The following is a 23,663-nucleotide window of genomic DNA, read 5'->3' on the forward strand; positions in this document are numbered from 1 at the left end:
TTTGAATGCTTATCAAGTATCTTAGCCTCTGCAACACAACACCCAGCAGCTGTTCTCAATATATTGTAACACCCCAGTGTTCTCTTGTACACATTGCTTCAAAAAAATGACACTGTAATCATTTGCTCTTATTTTAAGTCAGTGAAGTGCCTGTTTGCTTCACCTATGTCAAGCTAACTATGCAGATAATTACACTATATACCATATTGAAAATTATCATAAGTAGTAATTCTTTATAGTTAACAGCAAGTATCCTTAGCTGACAAACTTACAAAATGAGTTATCTTACCATAAAACTAATTCATAGAGTAGAGAATGTCCACTGATGATCATAGTGAATTGAACTAATTCACCTTGAGCAATTCGCAGTCACACAGGAGGGGGGCACAATTGTTTCATTGCCTGATCTTCTCAGACTGCAATGATTCTTATGGGTATTTCCATTTAATGAAATTGTCCTTTGTTTTGTGCATATTTAATTGAGCTTATCTATTATGATACATAGATCCTGTAACAGCATATTCAGTGTAATAGAATTACAGTTAGCTGCGGGCAGTCACTTATCAAACATTACTTTATTTTCATGCACTAATTTTTGAACATTTTCAGGCTTCTTTTCAGATTGGGCATCAGGAGTTTATAAGGTCAGACTTGTAGCATGGTGATGCATCCAGTATCATGTTGCAAGTATGTCAATGCAAATTTCTGCATGGTCGATCTGAGGGGGAACGTGAAAAGCCTCAAAAACTAGTTCGTGAAATTATTTGTGACTGCCCACTGCTAACTTCAGTTATACATCATTTGTGCATGTTAACTTTTACCCATTAACAGGCTGCCTTGTGGATGAAGGGATATCACTTGCCTTTGGTAAAAGTTATGAAAGTTACAGACCATTTTTTGACTGTCTCAAAAAAAAAAAGAAAGAAAGAAGAATACAGCTGCTGTACATATATCATCACTGTTACTATCTAGCAAAAAATAAGTGCACCAAAACAGAGATGTTTCTGTAATAATCATCTGTAATATGCTCTAATAATTATGATAAACTCACAGAAGACACTTCAGTTGTTTAAAAAGTGCTAATTTTTAAATTATGATAAGGTAGGAGGAAAAAGGAGACACAAATTAAAACAGAAAGAACATGCATAATAGAGACAGGACAAGAAGATGTTTTTCTACTATTATGTGTCACAGTAAGGAATGCAGAAAGACAGAAGTACAAGAGCAATACCAGCCATAATTTAATGTAGTAGACAATCATGGAGTTTTAGATTTTCTAATGTTGCGAGGTTCCCCAAGTTATTTTCAGGTCCTTTGTTTACACAGATTTCCATAGTGCCTTCATAAACTTAAGTGTTTTTCCCAGAACATGCCTAGTATTCTGCAAAAATGAATTCATCAAAATTATTTTCTCAGTCTACGTAATACGAGGCGTGGGACACATCTGACCATATGCAAGATAGCCCATTGCATTGTATTTTGTTAGAAGCAGGCTGCTTGCCCTTCAACAGTTGCTGCTGTATTGATTGCCCAGAAGCTCCACAAAGCTGATTTGTTAATTGTTGATCAATACCCACACTCACAAACTGTCAGTGCAGTGAGTGTGAGCGGAAAGGCTGCCCGCCGTTTAGCTGGCATTATGAGACTCACCGGGGTTGGCACCCGCCTTGTACACGGTTGGTTGGTCCTTGTATTGCAGGTAGTACTGGATGTGGCCCATCTCATGGTGGACCACAAACAACTGTTTCATAGTCACAGTCGTACACTGCTTGATCCTGTGTCACACACAATGTAGCTATATCACCAGATACTGCACAAAACACTTTTTCAGTGTTGCGAGAGAAACACTGGCCTGTTCAGAAATTGCTTATTTTGCATACAGCAGCTTTATGGCAGCCTCTGAGGAAGTAAAGATAAAAATACTTTTTCCTATGGCTAGAGTACAACCGTGTATTGTGCAGCGTTCTTTGGTGTTTACATATCAAAGAGAAAGTGTTCTCTTCATAATTAGATTTTGTTTAATTTATTCCCTTTGTGTGTAACAGGCCAAGGTATGGTGGATCTAGTTTTCTCAAGAAAATTTCAAGTGCAAGAAATGCTAAAGAACTGTAAAGTAGATTGTGGATGTCACTGGATGAGAAATGCTATTAAACAGCTTCATTAATTTTACATCCTTGACATTATTAAATATGTACATTGACCAAGCATTAAAGCAAACCAAGGAGAAATTTGGGAAGGAATTGTCGTTCAGCAACAAGAAATAAAGATTTTGAGGTTTGCTCATGGCATTGTAATTTCGTCAGATATGGCAAAGGACATAAAATTCCAGATAAATAGTGTCTTGAAAGAGGTTATGAGAGGAACACAAATAAAAGTTGAACAATGGTAACAGAGTATAGCCAAATTTAAATCAGGCGATGCTGAGGGAATTAGAGGAGGAAATGAGACACTGAAAATAGTAGAAGGGTTTTGGCTATTTGGGCAACAAAAATTTATAATAATGACTGAAGTAGAGGCTATAAAATACAGACTGGCAATAGGAAGAAAAGCTTTCTTGAAAAAGACCTTGATGACAAATTTAAATGTCAGAACTTTTTAAAATATTGCCTTTCACATGTCTTAAGGAACAGACACTGTTCTGATGATTACAGCTGTAGTAAATATTATGAAGTGGGTTCTTCGCATTTTGCAAATACAGATTGACGTCAGCTGTTTGTAATACATGAAAATTTGTGCCAGACCATGATTCGAAACCAGATTTCCGACTTTTTGTGTGCAGCTGCCTTAACGAATGTGAGCTATCTGAGCACACCCCCAGCATCAATCCAAACTTACACGTGTTATTGAGTCCACAACTCTTACGCTTGCACATGTCATGATTCCCACACAGGGAGAGAGAAATATTTCATCATCTAATAGCCCATCGAGATTTGGAGACATCTGTGTTTATATGGTGTGTATGAGGATAAGGGTTGTGATTCCATGACATATGGAGGTTTGGATTGGTCCTGGAGGTGTGCTCAGACAGCCGAAGTGGTTCGCGAAACAGGGTAGAAATTTTCATGTGTTGCGAACAGCTGGCGTCAATCAATTTTGTAATATTTACCACAAATCCATATGTTGATGAGCTAAAATGACAATAAAATATTTGTTGTCCCTATGTGGAAATCAGGAAATATGCACTCGAGTATTAGAGTTGTGGATGCTGTGACAGGTGGAAGTTTGGATTGGTTCTGTAGGTGTGCTCAGATAGCTGAAGTGGTTAAAGCGATTGCTCACGATAAGCGGGAAATCGGGATTCAAGCACCAATCCGGCATAAATCTTCATGTGTCGGAAACAGCTGGCAACAATCTGCAAAATGTAAATCCATTTCGTAATATTTACTGCAGCTGTAATTGTCAGAACAGTGTCCATTTCTGAAGACGTGCGTGCATTGCCACCTTCCAAATAAAACAGTTTTCAGGAGGAGTTGGAGAATTAGTGACACTTAAATTTGTATTCGATGTCTTTTTCAAGATGCTGTTGCCGGTCTGTATTTTATATCCTCTGCTTAAGTCGTCGTCATAAATTTTGCTCCCCAAATAGCAAACCTCACCTACTACTTTCAGTGTCTGGTTTCCTAATCTAATACCCTCAGCATCATCTAATGTGAACTGGCTGTACTCCATCACCCTTGATCTACTTTTTTTGCAATGTGGTACTACAGAAGAATATTGAAGTTTATGGGGATGGACTGGAATTAATGAAGAGATTTTGAATTCAATCACAGAGAGTGAAAAAAAAGTACAAAAGAAAGGGACACTCTGTTGAAAGAAGAGAGAATCTGATAAGACACATCCCGAAGCATCACAAAACAGTTATTATTTCGATACTGGATGAAATTATTAGGGGGGTGGAATGGTAACAATTGTAGAGGATGACCGAGGCTTGAGTAGAATGAGTAGTTTCAATAGGTTGGAGGAGCTATGCAGATATGAAGAGATTGCACAGGATAGCCTAGCATGGAGAGCTGCGTCAAACCATTCTGCAGAACATTTAGTTCAACAGCAACAATTTACTGCAGCACTGTATGTCATTCTAATCAAAATCGTCTTGCTGGCAACAATAATACCTGTCTCCACAGCTGAGGTCGCTAACACACAGCTGCACAGGGGCACTCGACTTGGAGGTAAGTTGATTTGAATTCTGGTGATGGATGAAATTTTCATTGTCTGTATTTGGCCAGCGAGAGGAGGAGATGTGGTGGCATTATGATAAATGTCTCAATCTTTTCGGTGATTATGTTGAAAAGTAACAATAAGTGTACAAAACTTTTGGTATTAAAATAATTGTTTTCTATGAACTTGTGTTTTATTTATAGCCTATCGGAGGTTGAAAAAGAAAAATGGCCCTCATACTTTATACAGGTCCAGCTGCACCTGTTTTATCATAATTTGTAGATGCTAAGAAGTGGTTGTCTTCACTGACTGACAAAAGTCTTCTTGTATGAAGGAACAATTCTGTATGTGTGTAAAGAATGCTTCATTGTTAATAAAGACCTGCCTCTGAAGCTTGGTGCAGAAAAAATCAAGTAGGAAAAAGCTATTCAAGATGCAGAAGTTAACTAGCCAAAAGGAATTTCCATTTTTGCTTGCTGTTGACATTACTTTTGCTTCCAGCTGTGGCAAAGTCTGCTGTGGTGTATGGAGTATAAGGAATTTCTACACCTTCATGTCCATTAGTATTCTGTAAACCACTGTACATCGCATGAAAGAGGGTACCTCGTCGTACCACTACTAGTCATTTCTTTTCCTGTTCTACTTGCAAATAGAGTGAGGGAAAAATGACAAAGTCTCAGCACGAGCCCTAATTTCTCACACCTTATCTTCATAGTCCTTACACTAAATGTATATTGGTGACAGCACAATCGTTCTGCCGTCAACCTCAAATGCTGTTTCTCTGCATTTCTGCAATAGTGCCTTGCAAAATGAGCATTGTCTTGCCTCCAGGGGTGCCCATTTGAGTTCACAAAGTATCTCCATAATACTTGCTTGCTGACTGAACGTACTAGTAACAAATATAGCAGTGTGTCTCTGAATTGCTTCAATGTCTTCCTTTAATCTGACCAGGTGGGGGATCACATACACTAGAGCAGTACTCAAGAATGGGTCACACTAGTGTTCTATATGCTGTTTCCTTTACGGATGTGCAACACTTTCCCAGAATTCTCGTAATAAAATGAAGTTGAGCATTCGCTTTTTCTACTACCAACCTGAAGTGCTCATTCCATTTCATATTGTTTTGCAACATTACAGCTAGATATTTAATCAACTTGACTGTGTCAAGCCGAAAACTTCTAATGCTGTATTTGAATGGTATAGGATTGTGTTTCATACTCATCCGCATTAACTTACATTTTTCTACAGCAAGGTGCCATTCATCACAGCAGGTGAAACTGAAGATGAGCGACGTTGGTTAACAATGTCTGTCACATTCTAAACAGAAAACACGCTTTTTGCAAATTCTGGCTAGTGCACTATTATTGTTCATGAGTGGGACGGGTAGTGTATTTATTTTTATGACAGTAAAGTTGTGTTTTGTACATCATCAAAATAATGGCAAATATGTTATGTGTACTCAGTCTGAAGTTGTATGCACTAATGAAAGGATACCAGTTCTGCCTCTTATACACAGATGCTTGGCTGATATTGGCCTATCAAGATTTGTAGCATTATTGCCACTCCATAAGTCTGACATTTTGACGTTGCCACTCCAAAATTCAGATGTTTTGACAAAAGAAGTGTGAACAAAATGTCTTGCATCTGTGTACAAACTGAGACAGCCAGCCAATTTTTGTGCAGTTGATTCACAAGTGAAACACAGTTTTGAAATGAATGTATCCTACAATCACAATTGGACTGTGGAGTGGCATCTGACATCTGACTTGTGGAGTGACAACATCAAAATGTCAGACTTATGGAGTGGCAATAATGCTACAATTCTTGATAGGCCAACATCAGCCAAACATCTGTGTATAAGAGGCAGAAGTATTATCCTTTCACTAGCACATACAACTTTAAAATTTTGTAAAGGAAAACATTACATTTCCTGTGATTTTTGCAGATATGAGGGTTGAATAAACATCCCATTTTCCTTTTTTCTTCAACAGAAAGAGGATCGTAGTTAAAATATAACATGCTGCCAAGAATGAAACCGTGAGACAAGATATCTGATCAGTGAACACAGACAGTGAAGACATCAGATGGGGCCATGTTAGAGAAGCCATCCTAGCAGTCATCAAAAGCGATTTGGAGGAGCCACAAAAAACATAAACCAGAATGCCAGGGCATAGTCTCATTGTTGATGCACTGTCAAACTGAGACCCTTGTAAGCCTGAGAACCTGATGTCATTTTTCTTAAACACCCACTTGCTTTGACAGAGTGTGAGGTACTCTACCCTGCTCACTGAATCTTTTCTTGGACCATCTTCATAATTTTATTGCCTTTGCAAGCATTGTAGCTTCACTGCATGTTAAGTGCAGTAATACCTCTTTCTGGAGGAATATTTCTGGCTGATGGCTCTTTACAGGCCTGTGGGAAGGATCTTCTTAAAAATGTGCAGTGTTTAAACCAGTATAAAGATGGCTATGAATTCTGACTTATAAGTTAGTTTCTCCTTTGTTCTCATTTAATACCGCAACTATTCACAAATTCTTTCCTGTTCTTCTATTTTCTCTCCCTTTTCTCTTTTTCACTAAATGTTTTAATATTTTTCAGCATTTACAATTTCTTGTGTATTTTTACTTACATACAGCTTTTAAAGACAGAGCTGCCCACAATCTGATAGTTGATTTGAACACTGCAGTTATTTATCATGAGTGGACCTATTGGAGAAGCTATGGTTGTCCCTTTGTTTGTTTGACATTTGAACTGACCATGCCAGTCAGTTATAGGGCGATCTACAGTTTAATTTGGATTATGAATCACTGATTAGTACACCTGGAAAGATGATATCGATTTTGATCTGATGATGGCATATGCCACCTGGGGGATAGTAGATGTCCTAATCATGGTTTCAGCATTGTTTGTCAACAGACAGAGTAGTGGCAGCTACCAGAGCATCATATGTGTTTACCCTTTAATAGGGAATGTCCACAGCCAAAGGGCTCAGCATGGTGCAAACACGTGAAGCAAGCAGTCAAACACACCATGCAGATGCACCCATGCTTCCTAAACCCAGCTAAGTGAGTTTAAAATGGGTCAAATTGTGTCTTTCCTAGTGGCAGGATGGTCCTTGTGGAGAATTGCCACACAAGTTGGACATGCTGTGTCAGTTATGCTACAATGCTGGTATCAATGGTCATGTGAACATTCTCACACCCATAGACGAGGTTCTGGATGTCCACGCAGCACACACACCTGCCAGAATCATTGTATTGTAAGGGCAGCAGTGGCAGATCCTACAGATACGACAACACAGATAAGGCGTTTTGTGAGCCCAGACATGTCAACATGAACTGTTGTGAACCCGTTATTAGAAGTGGGACTATGGGTACACATGCCTGTAAGTTTGTCTTCCACTCACTCCACACCATCAATGTGCATGTCTCACCTGGTGCCATCAGAGGATCTAACTTGGAAGATGGAATGCTGCACCATGGTCTTCAGCGATGAAAGCAGATTCTGTCTGCACACAAGTGACGGTTGTTTGGGCATACAGTGTGGACCTGGTGAGGACTGTCTTGTAGAGCGCATTCGTCCAAGATACACTGGCACTATCCCAGACCTTATGGTATGGAGTGGGATAAGAGACAACTTTCGTCACGTTTGGTGTTTCTGGGGGACGGTAACCAGCACTCGGTATGTGTAGAATGTTTCAGACCCCTTCTTTTGCCATTCTTGCAACAGGAAGGTGATGTGTTGTTCCAACAGGATAATGCTCACCCACACACGGCCGATGAAACTCAACATGCATTGCAAGACATGAAACAACTTCCCTGCCAGCATGATCTCCAGATTTTTCTCCAATCGAGCACAGGTGGGGTATGATGGAATGACAAGTGACTCATGCGACTCATCAATCAACAACTCTTACAGAATTATGTAAACAGATCAAGGAATGATGGTGTAATGTATCCCATGACAGTATTTGCCATCTTGACAATCGACTGGATGCCAGAGGCAGCACCTTCATTACTGCCCTTGGAGGCTACAACGAGTACTAATACGGGTGTTGCAGCATGGGTTGATATCTGCTACTTCAGAACCGCTTATGGTATTGATCTGTAAATGTAATGCTCCATATGCAGTGCTGCAATCGTAAACGGTGTACTATTTTTTTTCCCCAACATTATAGAAATCATTGCCCTTGGAGGCTACAACGAGTACTAATACGGGTGTTGCAGCATGGGTTGATATCTGCTACTTCAGAACCGCTTATGGTATTGATCTGTAAATGTAATGCTCCATATGCAGTGCTGCAATCGTAAACGGTGTACTATTTTTTTCCCCCAACAGTATAGAAATCATTGCCACAGGAGGAAAAAGTGATATGTGACTGAGAAGAAGAAGGAAAAAAGAACCAACAGAGTTATAATTCTTATAGCAAAATATACAAATTCTGGCACTAAGTAATAGTTTTTGTCACCTACACTCTGACAGCTACATAGTCCCTTGAGAAGTGGTAACTAAGCAAATCCGATTGTGTATTGCAGAGAACATCTCACATCTATTGCTGCACCATCCTCTGTAATCAACATGATCTTGTCACAACCAGCCCAGATCCCACATTTTAATGAGGTTATAGCCAACATTTTAGTTAATTAAACTATCAATTTAGCAATCTGGAAAGCCTATTTAATAACATATTCCAGGAAAGGAAAACTTAGGGATGTGGTGTTATTGTGGTTCACCGTGTGTTCTATGGATTCATTCTGTACAGATAATCTAAACAAAAGAGTTGTTCCTCAAAAAGGTGAGACAGGTGTAAACCAGGCACTGAAGGGTGTACACACCTGTACTGTGGCAACAGAAGTTTTGTGAACTCCAAAGCTGCAGCAAGAATCAGTTATATGAACTATTGAGAGAAAAACAGAAAGAAGCAAAACAACAAGAAGAAGAAAATAATTAAAGGGTGACCTATGTGGTACAACTTCTATCACACCACTGATATACAACTCTGCTCCTTAAAGAGATCAAACAAGAGCACTTAACTTACCTGGATATGAACACATTTTTTACAACTTTGTTGATTCCCACAAAGCTTTCTAAACTAATATGTAAGTTGCTACTGAATGGTTGCAGAGACAGAGAGGATGTGTTTTCACAGGAAGTTCCCAACTAAAGAAGCAACAGTTTCGCAGAGCTACAGGACGGTGGCTCTGTTTACCTGGGTTGGCACCTTCCTTGTAGATGAATGGCTGGTCCTTGTACTGCAAGAAATACTGGATGTGGCCCATCTCGTGATGCGCTGTGAACAGGTCTTCCATGTTGACTGCAGTGCACTGTTTGATCCTGCAGAGGTCATTTGGGGCAAAGAACAAAGTGCATTGCATGTTAGTAAACAATCAACAGTTAGCTCAGTGAGTGACCCAGACTGAAAGCAAAAATGTTGAAAACAGGACTGCCAACTCAGGTTCCTTGGAGAGCAGTCCATACAGTTAGTAAAGAAGGGTTATTCTAGTTTTCTAGATCTGTGAAATATTTAACTCCAGTAGCTAATAGTATGGGGTATGTACCTTGCATTAAAAATCAGTTAAAATGACACATAAAAAGCTTAATACTTGTGATTCAGTATCACATTTTCAGGTTGTTGACTCCCAAAATTGTGAATAACCAATTTATCCCATGAAACAAATTTAATTTAAAAGCCATTAATTTATTATATCTAAAAACAAAGATGATGTGACTTACCAAACGAAAGTGCTGGCAGGTCGATAGACACACAAACAAACACAAACATACACACAAAATTCAAGCTTTCACAACAAACGGTTGCTTCATCAGGAAAGAGGGAAGGAGAGGGAAAGACGAAAGGATGTGGGTTTTAAGGGAGAGGGTAAGGAGTCATTCCAATCCCGGGAGCGGAAAGACTTACCTTAGGGGGAAGAAAGGACAGCTATACACTCGCACACACACACATATCCATCCGCACATACATAGACACAAGCAAATGTCTGCTTGTGTCTGTGTATGTGCTGATGGATATGTGTGTGTGTGCGAGTGTATAGCTGTCCTTTCTTCCCCCTAAGGTAAGTCTTTCCGCTCCCGGGATTGGAATGACTCCTTACCCTCTCCCTTAAAACCCACATCCTTTCGTCTTTCCCTCTCCTTCCCTCGAAAGCTTGAATTTTGCGTGTATGTTTGTGTTTGTTTGTGTGTCTATTGACCTGCCAGCACTTTCGTTTGGTAAGTCACATCATCTTTGTTTTTAGATATATTTTTCCCACGTGGAATGTTTCCCTCTATTATATCCATTAATTTATTATGTATGTGATGCATACAAAATTAAGTAATAATTAAATGGTGGAATGGAATCAATTACAATATGATATACAAGTAGCCAAAGCTGAAACTATGGAGGGTAGTTACATAAAAAGTGCTTATTTGTTCTTCAAATATTCTAACAAGGTGGTAGAATTTTAAGCTTTCAGGAGCAAAGTTTTGCTATTTTTGGAGTTATAGGAGAAAATACTAATGTTTAAATGTATGGGAATACTTTGGGAGCAATTGAAGACGCTGTGACAGACACAGAAAATAGGAAAAATTTTATTAACTTTACATTCAGATTTTTAATTCATTTCAGAACTAACGGGTTCCTATCCCATTTTGCTACATATTAATTATATGTCCACCATTTAGTAGTACTAAAACCCTTCCTTGGATATTTTTCTATGCACTAACATATTGGGTGGTTATAATTAAAGTACAGATACTCATACAGGTCCAGTGCAGGCTGCAATTATCATAAGACTGAAACTTGGTAGATGTGCTAATGTAGAACCGATTTACACTGAAAAAATTAGTTCCAATTATGGCCACCAGATACAAATCTGGTACTGTACAGTATCTCGTCAATGTCTCTAGTGCACATGTTGAACAAATTGTGTAAGTGGTAGTTAATAATAAAATCCACAGTATGCCTTTCACACTTGTTTGTCCTTTTCTACCCACACCTGTTGTTTATCTGTTACATACTGAAATACGTCTGTATATCATTCTTGCATTCGCAGTGCCAGATTCGCACCTGGTGGCCAAAATTGGAACTAAGTTTTTTCCAGTGTAAATCGGTTCTCCATTAACACATTAGCATATCTACCAAGTTTTGCTGCCATGATAGTTACAGACACACTGTACCTGCACTTTAATTATAACCACCCAGTATTAAGATGTTCTGGATTTTTGGTTGGTTAAAGATATCAGCCTTCTGGCATATTTTATCACAGAAGGTGTAAAATAGTCCCCGCTTTGCAAACATGTGAAGGATTAATGAACACAGTGTGAATATTCAGGATGTCATACCCTACTTTTATGCAGGTATACAGTCATCCAAGCACGAAATGTAGTCAAAATGTTCAGCTGCACCTGCTAGATTCAGGTGTGTGTTATTAGTATCAAGCCATGCTGTAGTGCAGGAAATAAAAGTGCTAACTAGTTTTGTGATACACTTTTCTGGACAGGTGACTGTACCTCAATGCAATGCCCACAGCTTACGGAGAAGGTGGAACACTTAACCCTACCGCATTCAGATGGTTCAGAGTATCCTGTATGGGTAGCTCCAGCCTCAATGAAGCTCTCCATCCATGTCAACCTCCTCCATTGGTTGCCGAAGAGAATGTTGCTGCCTTATGTGAATATTTTTAAGCTAGTGTTGATACTGAGAAATTACATAACATGCTCTCTAGCTGCTTTTTTCCGCTTCAATGTCATACTACTTACATGTGCAACACTTACGGCGTCACCTTCTTAGTTACTTCCAGTACTGTATACTAGAAAAGATGAACTAAACGAAATGAGTAAAAAGAAAACCAGAAAATGGTATTACAAGAGCTAATGAAGGAAGAACACTATGTTATTACTCCTAGAGGAAACCTTATGGCTTAGGCACTGAAGCATCTTCAGCATATACATTTTCAGGGCCATGCTTAAGTATTAACATTTTGTTATTTCAATGCACAATTCTCTACTATAAAGTTTGAGGCATGGAGTACTTTTTATGGTGCTGAATGCTAAGATATCTTTCGATCCCATTTGCAAATAGTGGCGGGAAAGAATGGCTGTTTATATGCCTCTGCGTGCGCTGTTGTTTGTTTAACTGTACTTTCACGGTGTGTGTGGCAACGGCATAGAGCAGACTCTGAGTAATTCAAAATTCGAGAGTCCTCAGAAAAAGTTCATATAACTGAGAGTGCCATGTAATGAAAGTATGACTGATCATGGGGGATTCAAGAAACACCCGTAGTCGATGTAAGAGTACCCAGTACAAAAAAACTTAAAAATAAATCAATGATGTTTTCTGTTTCAGTGACCTACAATGTGCTTGGGCAAACACACTTTCTGTTGTGTTGGATGCCAAAAATACATTATCGTCCACTTCCATTTTAAAAATATATATGCGAAATGTCTCCTGTGACGACTTAGGCTTTTTTGGTGTCACAGATGGAATTGGCTCTACTTCATCTTCTTCTCCTACTGCTTTCCACATAATCACTAAAATGTGTTAAACCATCAAATGTCATATTTTTTTCTTAAATTAGGACGCTAGCCCTGCTTAAATAGTTTTACTTCTTTGTAGTCATTTTCAAAACTTATTTTTGTATTGCAGTGTGTTATTCATTGCCGATGAACAATTGAATAGCAAAACAAGTTGAATGTGGACATAATGTATTAGATAGCCAGTGACCACGAATTACAGAATATTTGTGGGTAGTATATTATAACAATGACTTCTACACGAAGAATTTTTTTGATTTATTGAGGTTTCTTTTTTAAAGACAAGAAAAATATTTTGAATTACCCATATTCAGATTGCAGAAGTCTACTGCTTATGAGACTGGAGAATATCTATAGATTCTGCCATGAAGGGCTGTTCTTGTAATCTTCTAGGCAGGTGATCATGAGATACAATGAGTCATTCTTTGAGTGTGAACTAATGGTCCAGTAGATCACCCTCCTTTATATAAGCTCAATTTTGCTGTCAGTTTGACCTAATATGGATTCTACACTCTTTAAGAGGATTCAAAAGTAAGATATACAAATTTTTTTAATGTTATCTTTTCATATAGACACATCACTTCTCAGTACACTGTCAATAAAAGTGAACCTTGCCTCATAGCTAAAGCAGAGCTCACAAAATTCCCACAGCATCATATCATGAGTGTATGTGTATGTGTGTTTTTATCGCGTGGTAATGTGGTCTCTCTGAATTGCTAGCAACATAGGATCTACATCTACATCTACATCTACATTTATACTCCGCATGCCACCCAACGGTGTCTGGCGGAGGGCACTTTACGTGCCCTGCAGGTTCTTCCATTTCTGCCTATCTTGAGCTTCCCATTGTCAATTCAGTCTAAATGTCTTTCTGAAGTTTCTGTCCCATCTATCCAGTGATCTTCCCTTTGGTCAATTTTTGCTAAATTGGGCCCCAATCTAAACTTGTCTTGACCACTTGCCATCTTTCCTTCGAGCGACATGACAAGCCCAATGACATTTTGAGGTATTCGTCCTTTCGATTGTGCCACCAACCTACGTTGTTCATCTGGTATCAACTGCTTTCATTTTTCTGTCTTTCTTTGCATAGCCTGACATTGATCTTTCCTTTCCTTGTTGGGTTACTATTAGCTTTCCAACAATGAATTCATTTAATGTCCAAGTCTCACACCTGTTAGTTATTACTGGCAGTAAACATTGTTCAAAAACTGTTTTCTACAGCCCAGTTGACATCTTAGACTTCAAAAATGAAAAGTATCTTCCATAAGTTGCAGGCATAATTTAATACGTCAAGATATTACCAGTTTTGGGTCTCCTTTCATATTTACAAGTTGTCTCAGGTAGACATATTCTGTGATCCTTAGCAGATGCAGACTTTCAACAGCTATTTCCCTCTGGTGGCCATTTATTCATTGTGATCTCAGTTTCATAATTTTTCACTTTTAGATCAACTTCAGAGCAGAATAACGCAAGTTTGCTAACTAATATTTGAAGTTCTTCTATACTCAAAATAATGCGCTAATTAGTTTCAGGTTAGATTTGTCTTTTAAAAGCTGCTGAATAATTCACTTTATGCAAAGGCAAGTTTCTGTCCATTTTCACCATACACAAACAGTTTTACAACTTAAATAATATATATACAAATGCCAACTTTAATTAGAAAATATCTTTAATGTAAATTATGCACAATGATAGTTTAGACCTTAAATGCTCCTCAAAAAATATAAGCATATACAATTGTAATGTCTTTAGACAAACCCACAGGCTTCAAAATGTCTTCATGCATTATTTAAAATACTAAACATGTTTTGTAAGAAGTATGTATGCACTTATCTTAGACCACGAATGGTCATGCTCATTTAACTTATAGTCGAGACACCACTCTCTTCCGATGAAGTAAGATGATAGTTTATGCCAGGCATGGGCAGCCTTTTTGGTTCATGGCGAAATTCACATATTTACTTCAGCTTGCAGGCCCCCTTATCAAGTGAAATGATGGGAGTGCTCATAGTACATCAGGTCAAAACTATAGTGTCCGTGATATTAAAGTTTATAAGCTAATGCACTAGTATGAATGACACACCTTTCCTGACACACAACATCAATAAACTATGCCACCTTCAGAAGTTTACATTTATTTACATGTCATTAACATTGTTTCTTTACTGACAATGTTTAAAATATCTGTCTTAAAACAATTCAATTGCAAAATTCTATCACAAATTTCCTCTGTGGACTGGACTTAAAAAAAAAGCGGGCTCTCCACCCTAGAGTTTAGGCAGTTGCTTGGCTTTTCATCTACTAAAGTTTAATATAGTTTCTTGTTTCTGAGATTAGCCAGTTTTTATGCTTGGTAATAGGTACCAGAACAGATGAAAAAATAAAGCTGTAATTCTAAGATGTGGTCAAATTTTATGCTTTCAATTATTACAGTAACAGATAAATAGCACATCTATCCTGTAAAGACAGAAGAACATTAATATTCATATACTGTTAAATAATAAGCAAGAGATTGTATGTAGGAAAAAAAAGCTGCTAGGCTGACGGTATGCAAAATTAACTATAAATTTTGAATCAGGCCAGTGCTATGTTTTTTAACATCATGAAAGAGCAGAAGCATTACATTAAGAAAGTATATATTTGACATATTTCTGAATATACTGCAAAAATATGTAAATTAATAACACATCTAACAGTATCAGTATTAACAGCAAGTATGTCTTATATTACATAATTTATGTATACCTTTCCACTGCTTACTTGCACGGTACATGATATCTCTCTCTCTCTCTCTCTCTCTCTCTCTCTCTCTCTCTCACACACACACACACACACACACACACACACACACACACACAGGTGTGGCAAACACAAGAAAAGGGCATTCTGGGCAGTAGCTGAGAAAAGGGAAAAAGTAAATGTAATGTTTAACATCAGATGTAAGCTATCAGGTTTTCTTATCATGACTGGTGATTCGATGAGAAGTGTTCTATTAGGTATCCAACAGAGTCAGTGATTCATAAGCACATCACTAATTATTACCAGATGTTAAGACCATGACATTTCTGTGTGCTTTAGAAGAGCCCTGTGTGATTCAAATGGAGTTTGGTGGTGAAAGGTCTTCACAAATATTTGTGACTGTATAGCAGACACTACAGTTTGTGTTATTGTAGTCAGTATGCAATCAGCTAAGGAGAAAACTACTTTTACCTGCAGATAAGGCCTGCAGTGACTGCCAATATTGATACTGAACACTCTGCTCTGTTGGTATTGGCGCTGATGTTGGATTTCTCAAAAGTGGACCCCCACCCCCACCCCCCTCCCCTGCCAATTTAATGCTGTAATAAAGCTTTGTTGGGGAGGGTGATGAATGATTTGGGGGGGGGGGGGGGGGAGGCGACTAGCTATGAGAGTGGATCATCAAGTACCCATGTTTTTGGGCAGATATCACTGTTAATGAAATTTGGCACTATTGTCATATGCCACTGACTGTCGGATGCGGTTTAGACAAAACTGACATTGATTCACAGGTTGCTGTGGATCTGATACTTGCTTCAGTAAGTTGTGCTACATTGTTTTTACAAAGATGTAAAAAGTGCAGTATTGTTCAATGACCCACTATTTTGCTTTTGGATGTGAAAATGTGTGAGGAAAGTGATAGCTGCACAGAACTGAAGATGAAACCTCAGTACAGAGAGAGATAGTAAATTACCACATCATGGCATGCCACAAGGCAGTACTATTACTAGAGAAGATCATCACAGCCTTCAAACTCACTCATAGGCTGCCATGTGGCATTCTCACAGCCACAAAATTCACTCTTGTGAGACTCTTAGATGCTTGAGTGCCTATTGTCAGAGTGGTACAGTGACAAAGGAGCACTTTCTACCAATGTTAGCAGATGTTCTAGTAGACATACCTGGAATAAGCTGGAATTGTTACAGCTGGGATAATTCCAAGCTACTAGTTGTTTATAATTTTATTAGTAATTTGTTTAATTTCATATTCAATGGATGAAGTACTCCAGACACTGTTATCAAATTTCATTGACGATTCCCTTGCTCATGTATACAACTAGCTGAAATATTAGTGTTTAAGTTTTATTTTCATACCTTTTTTAGTTTCTAATAGTGTAATCCAGTTACCAAGACTGATGCATCCCTTTCACTCATTCTCTGATTTAAGTTATCTCAGTTCCACATACACTAAAAAGTTCTGTCACAAACACATGCCATAGTACATAAAACATTTTTTAGGAATGGAATTAGAGTGATTGTATGGCACTGATGGCAGAGAGAGCCCAGCTAGCATAATTCGGCTGCTGAGTTGCAGGTCTTTTCAGATGACACCACACTGGGTGACTTGCTTGTCGATGATGACGAAATGATGGTAAGTAAAACACCAGTCCCCAAGAGGAGAAAATCTCTGACTCAGTCAGGAATCGAACCCAGGCCCACTGCATGGGAGCCGGACGCATTGACTACTCAGCTAAGGAGGCTGACAATGGAATTAGAAAACGTGTTCCTTTGATTTCTTCGAACACTTTAAATGATATTTCTTATTTACTGAAGGAAGTGTCGACCAAGTTTGAGCTTGGGACCATTGTGCAAATAATAATCATAATATTTTCCACAGTGCTTTTCTCTTGCCCTCTAGGTTTGAAAATTTTCCTTTAGTATTTTAAAGAGGTAAGAGAATAATAATGGAGCTGTACTTGACAGAACAATTGTTTATTATTGCTATTTTTAATTCCCAATAGTAGCTGAAATAAATACTATTATTTTTTCCAATGAACTGTTATGAACTTATTTTGTAAACTGAGCATAACTGTAACACACAGAGTTTTGCTTCTAGACACATGCTAAACAAACAAAATATGTGACCATTCTCTGACACTGATGTTTCTAAGCAAGAAAATGCAAAAATCAAAATACTATGATGGTGAAATACTGTACTCATTAAACATGTACTTATCACACATGCAGTTTTTAATCAGAGATTATTCATTTTCACACTATGCCAGTTTCCCTGCTGTTAGAAAACTGACTGAGTTGTCTCACTCTTGAGCACCTGTGGTCGAGCCATGCGTTACTCGCTACTCCACTCCTCAGCAGCTGCAAATCTCCCGTGTAATGAGAGGGCTTAATGTGTATGCTGACCACCACTATATACTACTGATGATGATGATGATGATATATACTTCACAGAGATTAGAAATGCAGGGAAGAAGAAAATTTTCTAAATTCTGCTGCTGTCTTTCTGAATCTCCACATCCTCCCCCATATGTACCATTTGACCACAAACAAACATTGTAAATTTTGAATATTTTTGTGTTCAAATATATTAAAAACATCTGACAGAAACCAAAGGCTGGCAACTCTATCCATCTATTTGAACTTCCCGCACTTCCTGTCCAACTGGAACGAGTAGACTCCAAAATAAATGATGCAAAGTTTCCATGTCTGGAAAATCCAGTTCTTTTATATCAGTATGATGATGGCAAATGAGAGGTTTCCTCATTCTGAGTAAGAGAGTAAAATTGCACATTGAAAAAAGGACATTTTAGATGAGAAAGACACCCAGGAGAAAGTGGTAGACAAGAAAACTTCATGTAGGGTATACTCATTCCTAGAGGTTAGTTTTATATTTATTTATCTGGTCCCATGGGACTGCCACTTGAGCCATAGCTACTTGGTCATGGGATGAGTCAGTACGCAGTTTACAGAATGCTAATTAGAAAAACATAAAAAACTGTGGAGTACATGAATAAATAACATCTTACAGAGAAAAGTTCTCAAGTACTAAAGGGAACTCCTGAACAGAATAGAAGAAGTAAGCCAGAAGAAAACTTTTCAGCTTAGATTTGACAACTTGGAGGATGATCATTTAGTCTTTTTCAATTCAGCAGGTATCCCGCAGTACAGCTATGTTGCAATGAATCAAATGCCGTATCATTTTCAATTCCCTTATCATTTGAATTTGTTTTCCCACACTGTAGCTGGGATCTGACCTCTAGCCACAGTTCAGCCAACATATCAGATACATTCTTAACCTAAGACATTGCCTTGTAAATTTCTCACCTGAAATCCTTGGAATCGTAGAAATCCCATGCTGAGGCATGGCATATCAACTCCCTCCCTTCTGGCTTTTCGAGAATGGAGTTCTTCCAGAATGTTTCTGGCATTGCACTAAGGTTGAGTGAAACGAAGAATTCTTCTGACAGCTTGAACATTCTCAGAGGAGTGTAGCCCTAAAATTTAAATCACTTTAATTATTTTACAGTTTCAAAAAGTTGCATGATGCAACTCAAACAAATGTTCCTTGTTTTTGTAATACATATTCTTTAGAAACTTGTAAATAAGAAAGTGAACGTACATGGCAGCAAATCTGCAGATAACCCACATTTCATGTGTATTTTCTGACATATATGGTACAACAAAATAAAATACAACAAATTTTATGAAAAATGCAGTAGCCTACCTGTTTAACCATTTCTTCTGTTACATCAATGTTCTGCTTTCCAGGGAAGGGAACTGAGATGTCAAAAATGTTATTCCATGTCTGAGCCCACATGTTACCTGTGGATGGAAATCAGTGGTTAGTACATTTTGGCTGTATGGGGTGGAGACCAACACTGCAACAAAGTAAAGGGGGCAAAATAAATACATGTGTCTATAAATGAAATGACAATGAGGATTTAGCACACTGTCCCCAAAAAGATAGAAATGGAGATTATTGTTCTGTTAGATTACTGAGAAAGAAATCTGCCACTGCGTTCCTGTTATTTCAAGCTTCATACAAGTCTTTACTGTCAATACCTCCAGCTTCATCTGTGTGTATTGTTTATCCTCCTACATCTTAATCTTTCCACACTGAATCTCATATTCTTAGTTTTGTCTTTGTCTTCAGTTTCAGTTTTTGTTACTACCCATACCACAATCAGAGAAATAATAGTAATAATAATAATAATTATTATTATTATATTGCCAATATCTATAATTACCAAATACAAATATTAAAGAAGAACTAAAAGAAAAATATAGACAAAGACTAACAAAAATACTGAAAACAGAATTGACAGCAAGAAACAAGACAAAAGCTATAAATACTTATGCTATACCAATATTGGAGTAGTGAAATGTAGTAACACAGACCTAGAAGCACTCAATACACTTACACAATCACAATGCCACAAATATAGAATACATCACATACAGTCAGCAACAGAGATTCACATTAATCAGAAAGGAAGGAGGAAGGGGATTTATTGACATAAAAATCCTACATTATGGACAGGTAGACAATTTAAGAAAATTCTTTCTAGAACGAGAAGAAACTAGCAAAATACACAAAGCAATCACTCATATAACATCGGCTACACCACTGCAATTTCATAACCACTTCTACAACCCTCTAGATCACATAACATCAACAGATACGAAGAAAGTAAATTGGAAAAAGAAAACACTACATGGCAAGCACCCGTATCATCTAACACAGCCACACATCGATCAAGACGCATCCAACACATGGCTAAGAAAAGGCAATAGTGAGGCAAAGGCAAAAGTGAGACGGAAGGATTCATGATTGCAATACAGGATCAAACAATAAACACCAGATATTACAGCAAACATATTATTAGAGATCCCAATACCACAACAGATAAATACAGACTTTCCAAACAACAAATAGAAACAGTAGATCACATCACAAGCGGATGTACAATACTAGCAAATACAGAATACTCCTGAAGACATGACATTGTAGCAAAAATAATACATCAACAGCTTGCCTTACAATATAAACTTATAAAACAACACGTTTCCACATACAAGTATGCACCACAAAATGTACTGGAGAATGATGAATACAAATTATACTGGAACAGAACCATTATAACAGATAAAACAACACCACATAACAAACCTGACATCATACTCACCAATAAAAAGAAGAAATTAACACAACTAATCGAAATATCCATACCCAATACAACAAATATACAAAAGAAAACAGGAGAAAAAATTGAAAAATACATCCGACTGGCTGAGGAAGTCAAGGACATGTGGCATCAGGATAAAGTTGACAAAATACCAATTATACTATCAACTACAGGAGTCATACCACACAATATCCACCAGTACATCAATGCAATACAGCTACATCCAAACTTATATATACAACTACAGAAACCTGTAATTATTGATACCTGTTCAATTACCCGAAAGTTCCTAAATGCATTATAAAATATACCGTACAGTTAAAAGGAAGTCACGCTTGATCAAGATCTGCGTCACTTTCCATTTTTGACCAGACATAACGTCTGAGAAAAGAAAGAAATAATAATAATAATTATTATTATTATTGGTAATTATAGTTATCAGCAATTAGAGATGTGAAGAAAGATAAGCACAAAGGAGGAAAATATAAGAAACAGAAAATGAAAATGCAAAATACACAATTTAAAGAGCAACTGAAGATCTAAAAGTGTTTCATTACTTTCTGTTCCATTCTTCACTTTCCTGTACACACTTCTCCATATGTTTCCCCATCTTCCTATCATCTTCTATTTCTGACACAGGAATCCTAATTTCAGCACACTCAGAATACAATGTCTTCATCCTCTACCCAAGGAAATTCATTTGTGGGAGGGTTGTAAGATTCTAAAATTGAAATTTTTTAAATTTACTATTGAGTTAATGAGTTTGAATATGTGTCATGTGTGAAGAGGTCAGTTTTACACCACAAATGACTGACAGTTACCAACTGAATATTTCAATAGATGGATTATTTTCGTATCTAATGTCATCAACATTTACTTTTACAATATGAATATGATTATTGATGTCATTTTTTAAGTTTATGATGTGAAATTACATCCTCACATCATTAAATTCAATTAGTACCAGTAGCTAACAGAAGATTTACAAATTAAGAAACAAAGACAGGAAATATTAAGAAAAGATTTTTATTCATATACAAACATTTTCTCAATGGGTACTAAAAGTTAAGTGCAGCAACTACTGTTTGTAACAAGTACTAAAAATACTTTATTGTAAACAGCATCATTACCCACTAAACTTATGTACTAGTTATCAAAAACAAAGTCTTTCCAATCATGCTCAGCAAAGTAGTGCCAGAATAATCTAAACTTACAATTTTGTAACATCACAAACAACTGTGCACAAGAACTCTGTAGTGATTAAGAAGTCTTTAGTCCTGATTCCACATCTTATAGACACATACAGTTCTTGTGGAGTAAGAGACATAGTGGTTTGGGACCGATGACTTCATTGTTTGGTCCCCTCCCCCACACTAACCAACCAACATAGTGGTTACAGCATCATCTCTTATCAAAACTGAACGAAAATTAGGTGTGAAAATCAACACTGAATATGCACACAGATTGCTTTTTGGCCTTACTCAGCCTCCCCTGCACATATCCCCCCCCCCCCTCCCCCCGCCATGCTGAGCAGATACCTTTCTTGCACCAAATGTTCAGATTCCTCAAATGGTCAGTCATAGGTAAAGCAAGTGGCAGACTTTGGTTCACTTTCATAATGCAATTAGTCTACAAATGTGACTACTTCTAAAACTTCTGTACAGCCCATCCTAGAATATTCCTCAAATGAGTGGGATCCATACCATATAGGACTGATAAGGGATACTAAATGTACAGGTCAGCCACAAATGATCACAGCTTTGTTTGCCTCATGGAACAGCATCATGGGCACAATGAAAAACAAGAACTAGCAGATGATTTAAGATAGACACCAACTGTCCCATGAAATCATACTTGCATAGTTCGTAGAACCAACACGAACACGGTGAGGCCATGACATATGGATCACGGATTTATTTCAAACTCCGTACACTTTTAGAAGTCTATTAGGACAACATGATGCACAAGTAGCAAGGCATACTACCTAGACAAGTTCAAGCAAATTACAAGTTAAGCTCTAAGCATTCATGTACTGGTGCTTTGCAACAGTGAGTCGATATGGTTGCAGTCAAGTGGTTAGTATTCAAGGTCCATAATCGCTGGTTCTGTTCAAGGGTTTTTTTTTTCCTTCCAATATTGATCATATTATTTCATATGTAGGACATTTGAAAGATAATATAATAAAAAACATGTATTTGCATGAATGTTTAATTAATTTCCAATTTTGTTTGGCTGTTTGCTAACTGTAATTATTACTACAAATATTATGTTTATAACTATCGACAACTAAAACACAGAACATATATAGTTTTCCTGAAAATGTATGCCTGTTATTTTCAAACCAGGTCCATTTCTTGAAGAAAACTATCACAGTACACCAATGCACCTTTTTGCTGACAGTGACATTCATCATCTGCAGTAGTTGAAGAATCACGAGTCACCCCAATTTTTGCAGTAAAACTGCAAATTTAGTGATTTCCAAGAAATTCGCATGCACATTATTTGTTCTCATCAGTCTATCCTACAATTATTTATTTGTACATTACCTTTATACTCTGGTATATTGTAACTCATTGCATAACTGAATAAAGTTATTCACACCTTTATGGATCAGTATTTGACTTGGGCTTTCCAAGGCTGTCCCTTGTCATTGAAACATGTGTCTGCAGGTCAAAGCAAACAGTTGCAAAGTAGTTCTGGGCACCGAAACTGATTGTAGTATTTGGTATTTCACAAATCTGAAATGTGTACATTTTCAGGAAAACTGTACACATTTGGTCATTTACTTGTTGATAATCGTAAATATAAAATATGTTGCAATAATTAAAATTAGTAAACAGTGGAATACCACTGGAAATCCAATGAAAGTTCATGCAAATACACATGGTGTTTCATTGCATTACCTATAAAATATCATGCATGTAAAGTAAGATTGTGATGACGTTCCCTGCTTTCTTTATTTCTTCATTTGTTGTTCTTGGTGTCGACGTACTGGCTGAAAAACTAAGGAGTGGAAGTGCAGTACTGTCT

The 23,663-nt window shown here is 37.5% G+C and overlaps 1 protein-coding gene across 2 annotated transcripts in view; it reads right to left on the reverse strand.

Moving 5' to 3' along the window:
* Positions 1-23,663, reverse strand: part of LOC126109413 (angiotensin-converting enzyme-like) — a 312,642-nt gene that overhangs the window by 14,166 nt on the left and 274,813 nt on the right. Inside the window, exons 7-9 of one of the 2 annotated variants that reach the window (XM_049914448.1) lie at positions 19,172-19,269; positions 18,772-18,941; positions 1,651-1,775 (exon numbers count right to left, since the gene is read on the reverse strand). In XM_049914448.1, coding sequence (XP_049770405.1) covers positions 1,651-1,775; positions 18,772-18,941; positions 19,172-19,269 — 393 coding nt within the window. Of the gene's footprint in view, positions 1-1,650; positions 1,776-9,368; positions 9,494-18,771; positions 18,942-19,171; positions 19,270-23,663 lie in introns of both variants that reach the window. The other variant, XM_049914447.1, reaches the window with a different exon arrangement.

Source organism: Schistocerca cancellata, chromosome 12 (assembly GCF_023864275.1).
Source record: "Schistocerca cancellata isolate TAMUIC-IGC-003103 chromosome 12, iqSchCanc2.1, whole genome shotgun sequence".
NCBI lineage: Eukaryota > Metazoa > Arthropoda > Insecta > Orthoptera > Acrididae > Schistocerca > Schistocerca cancellata.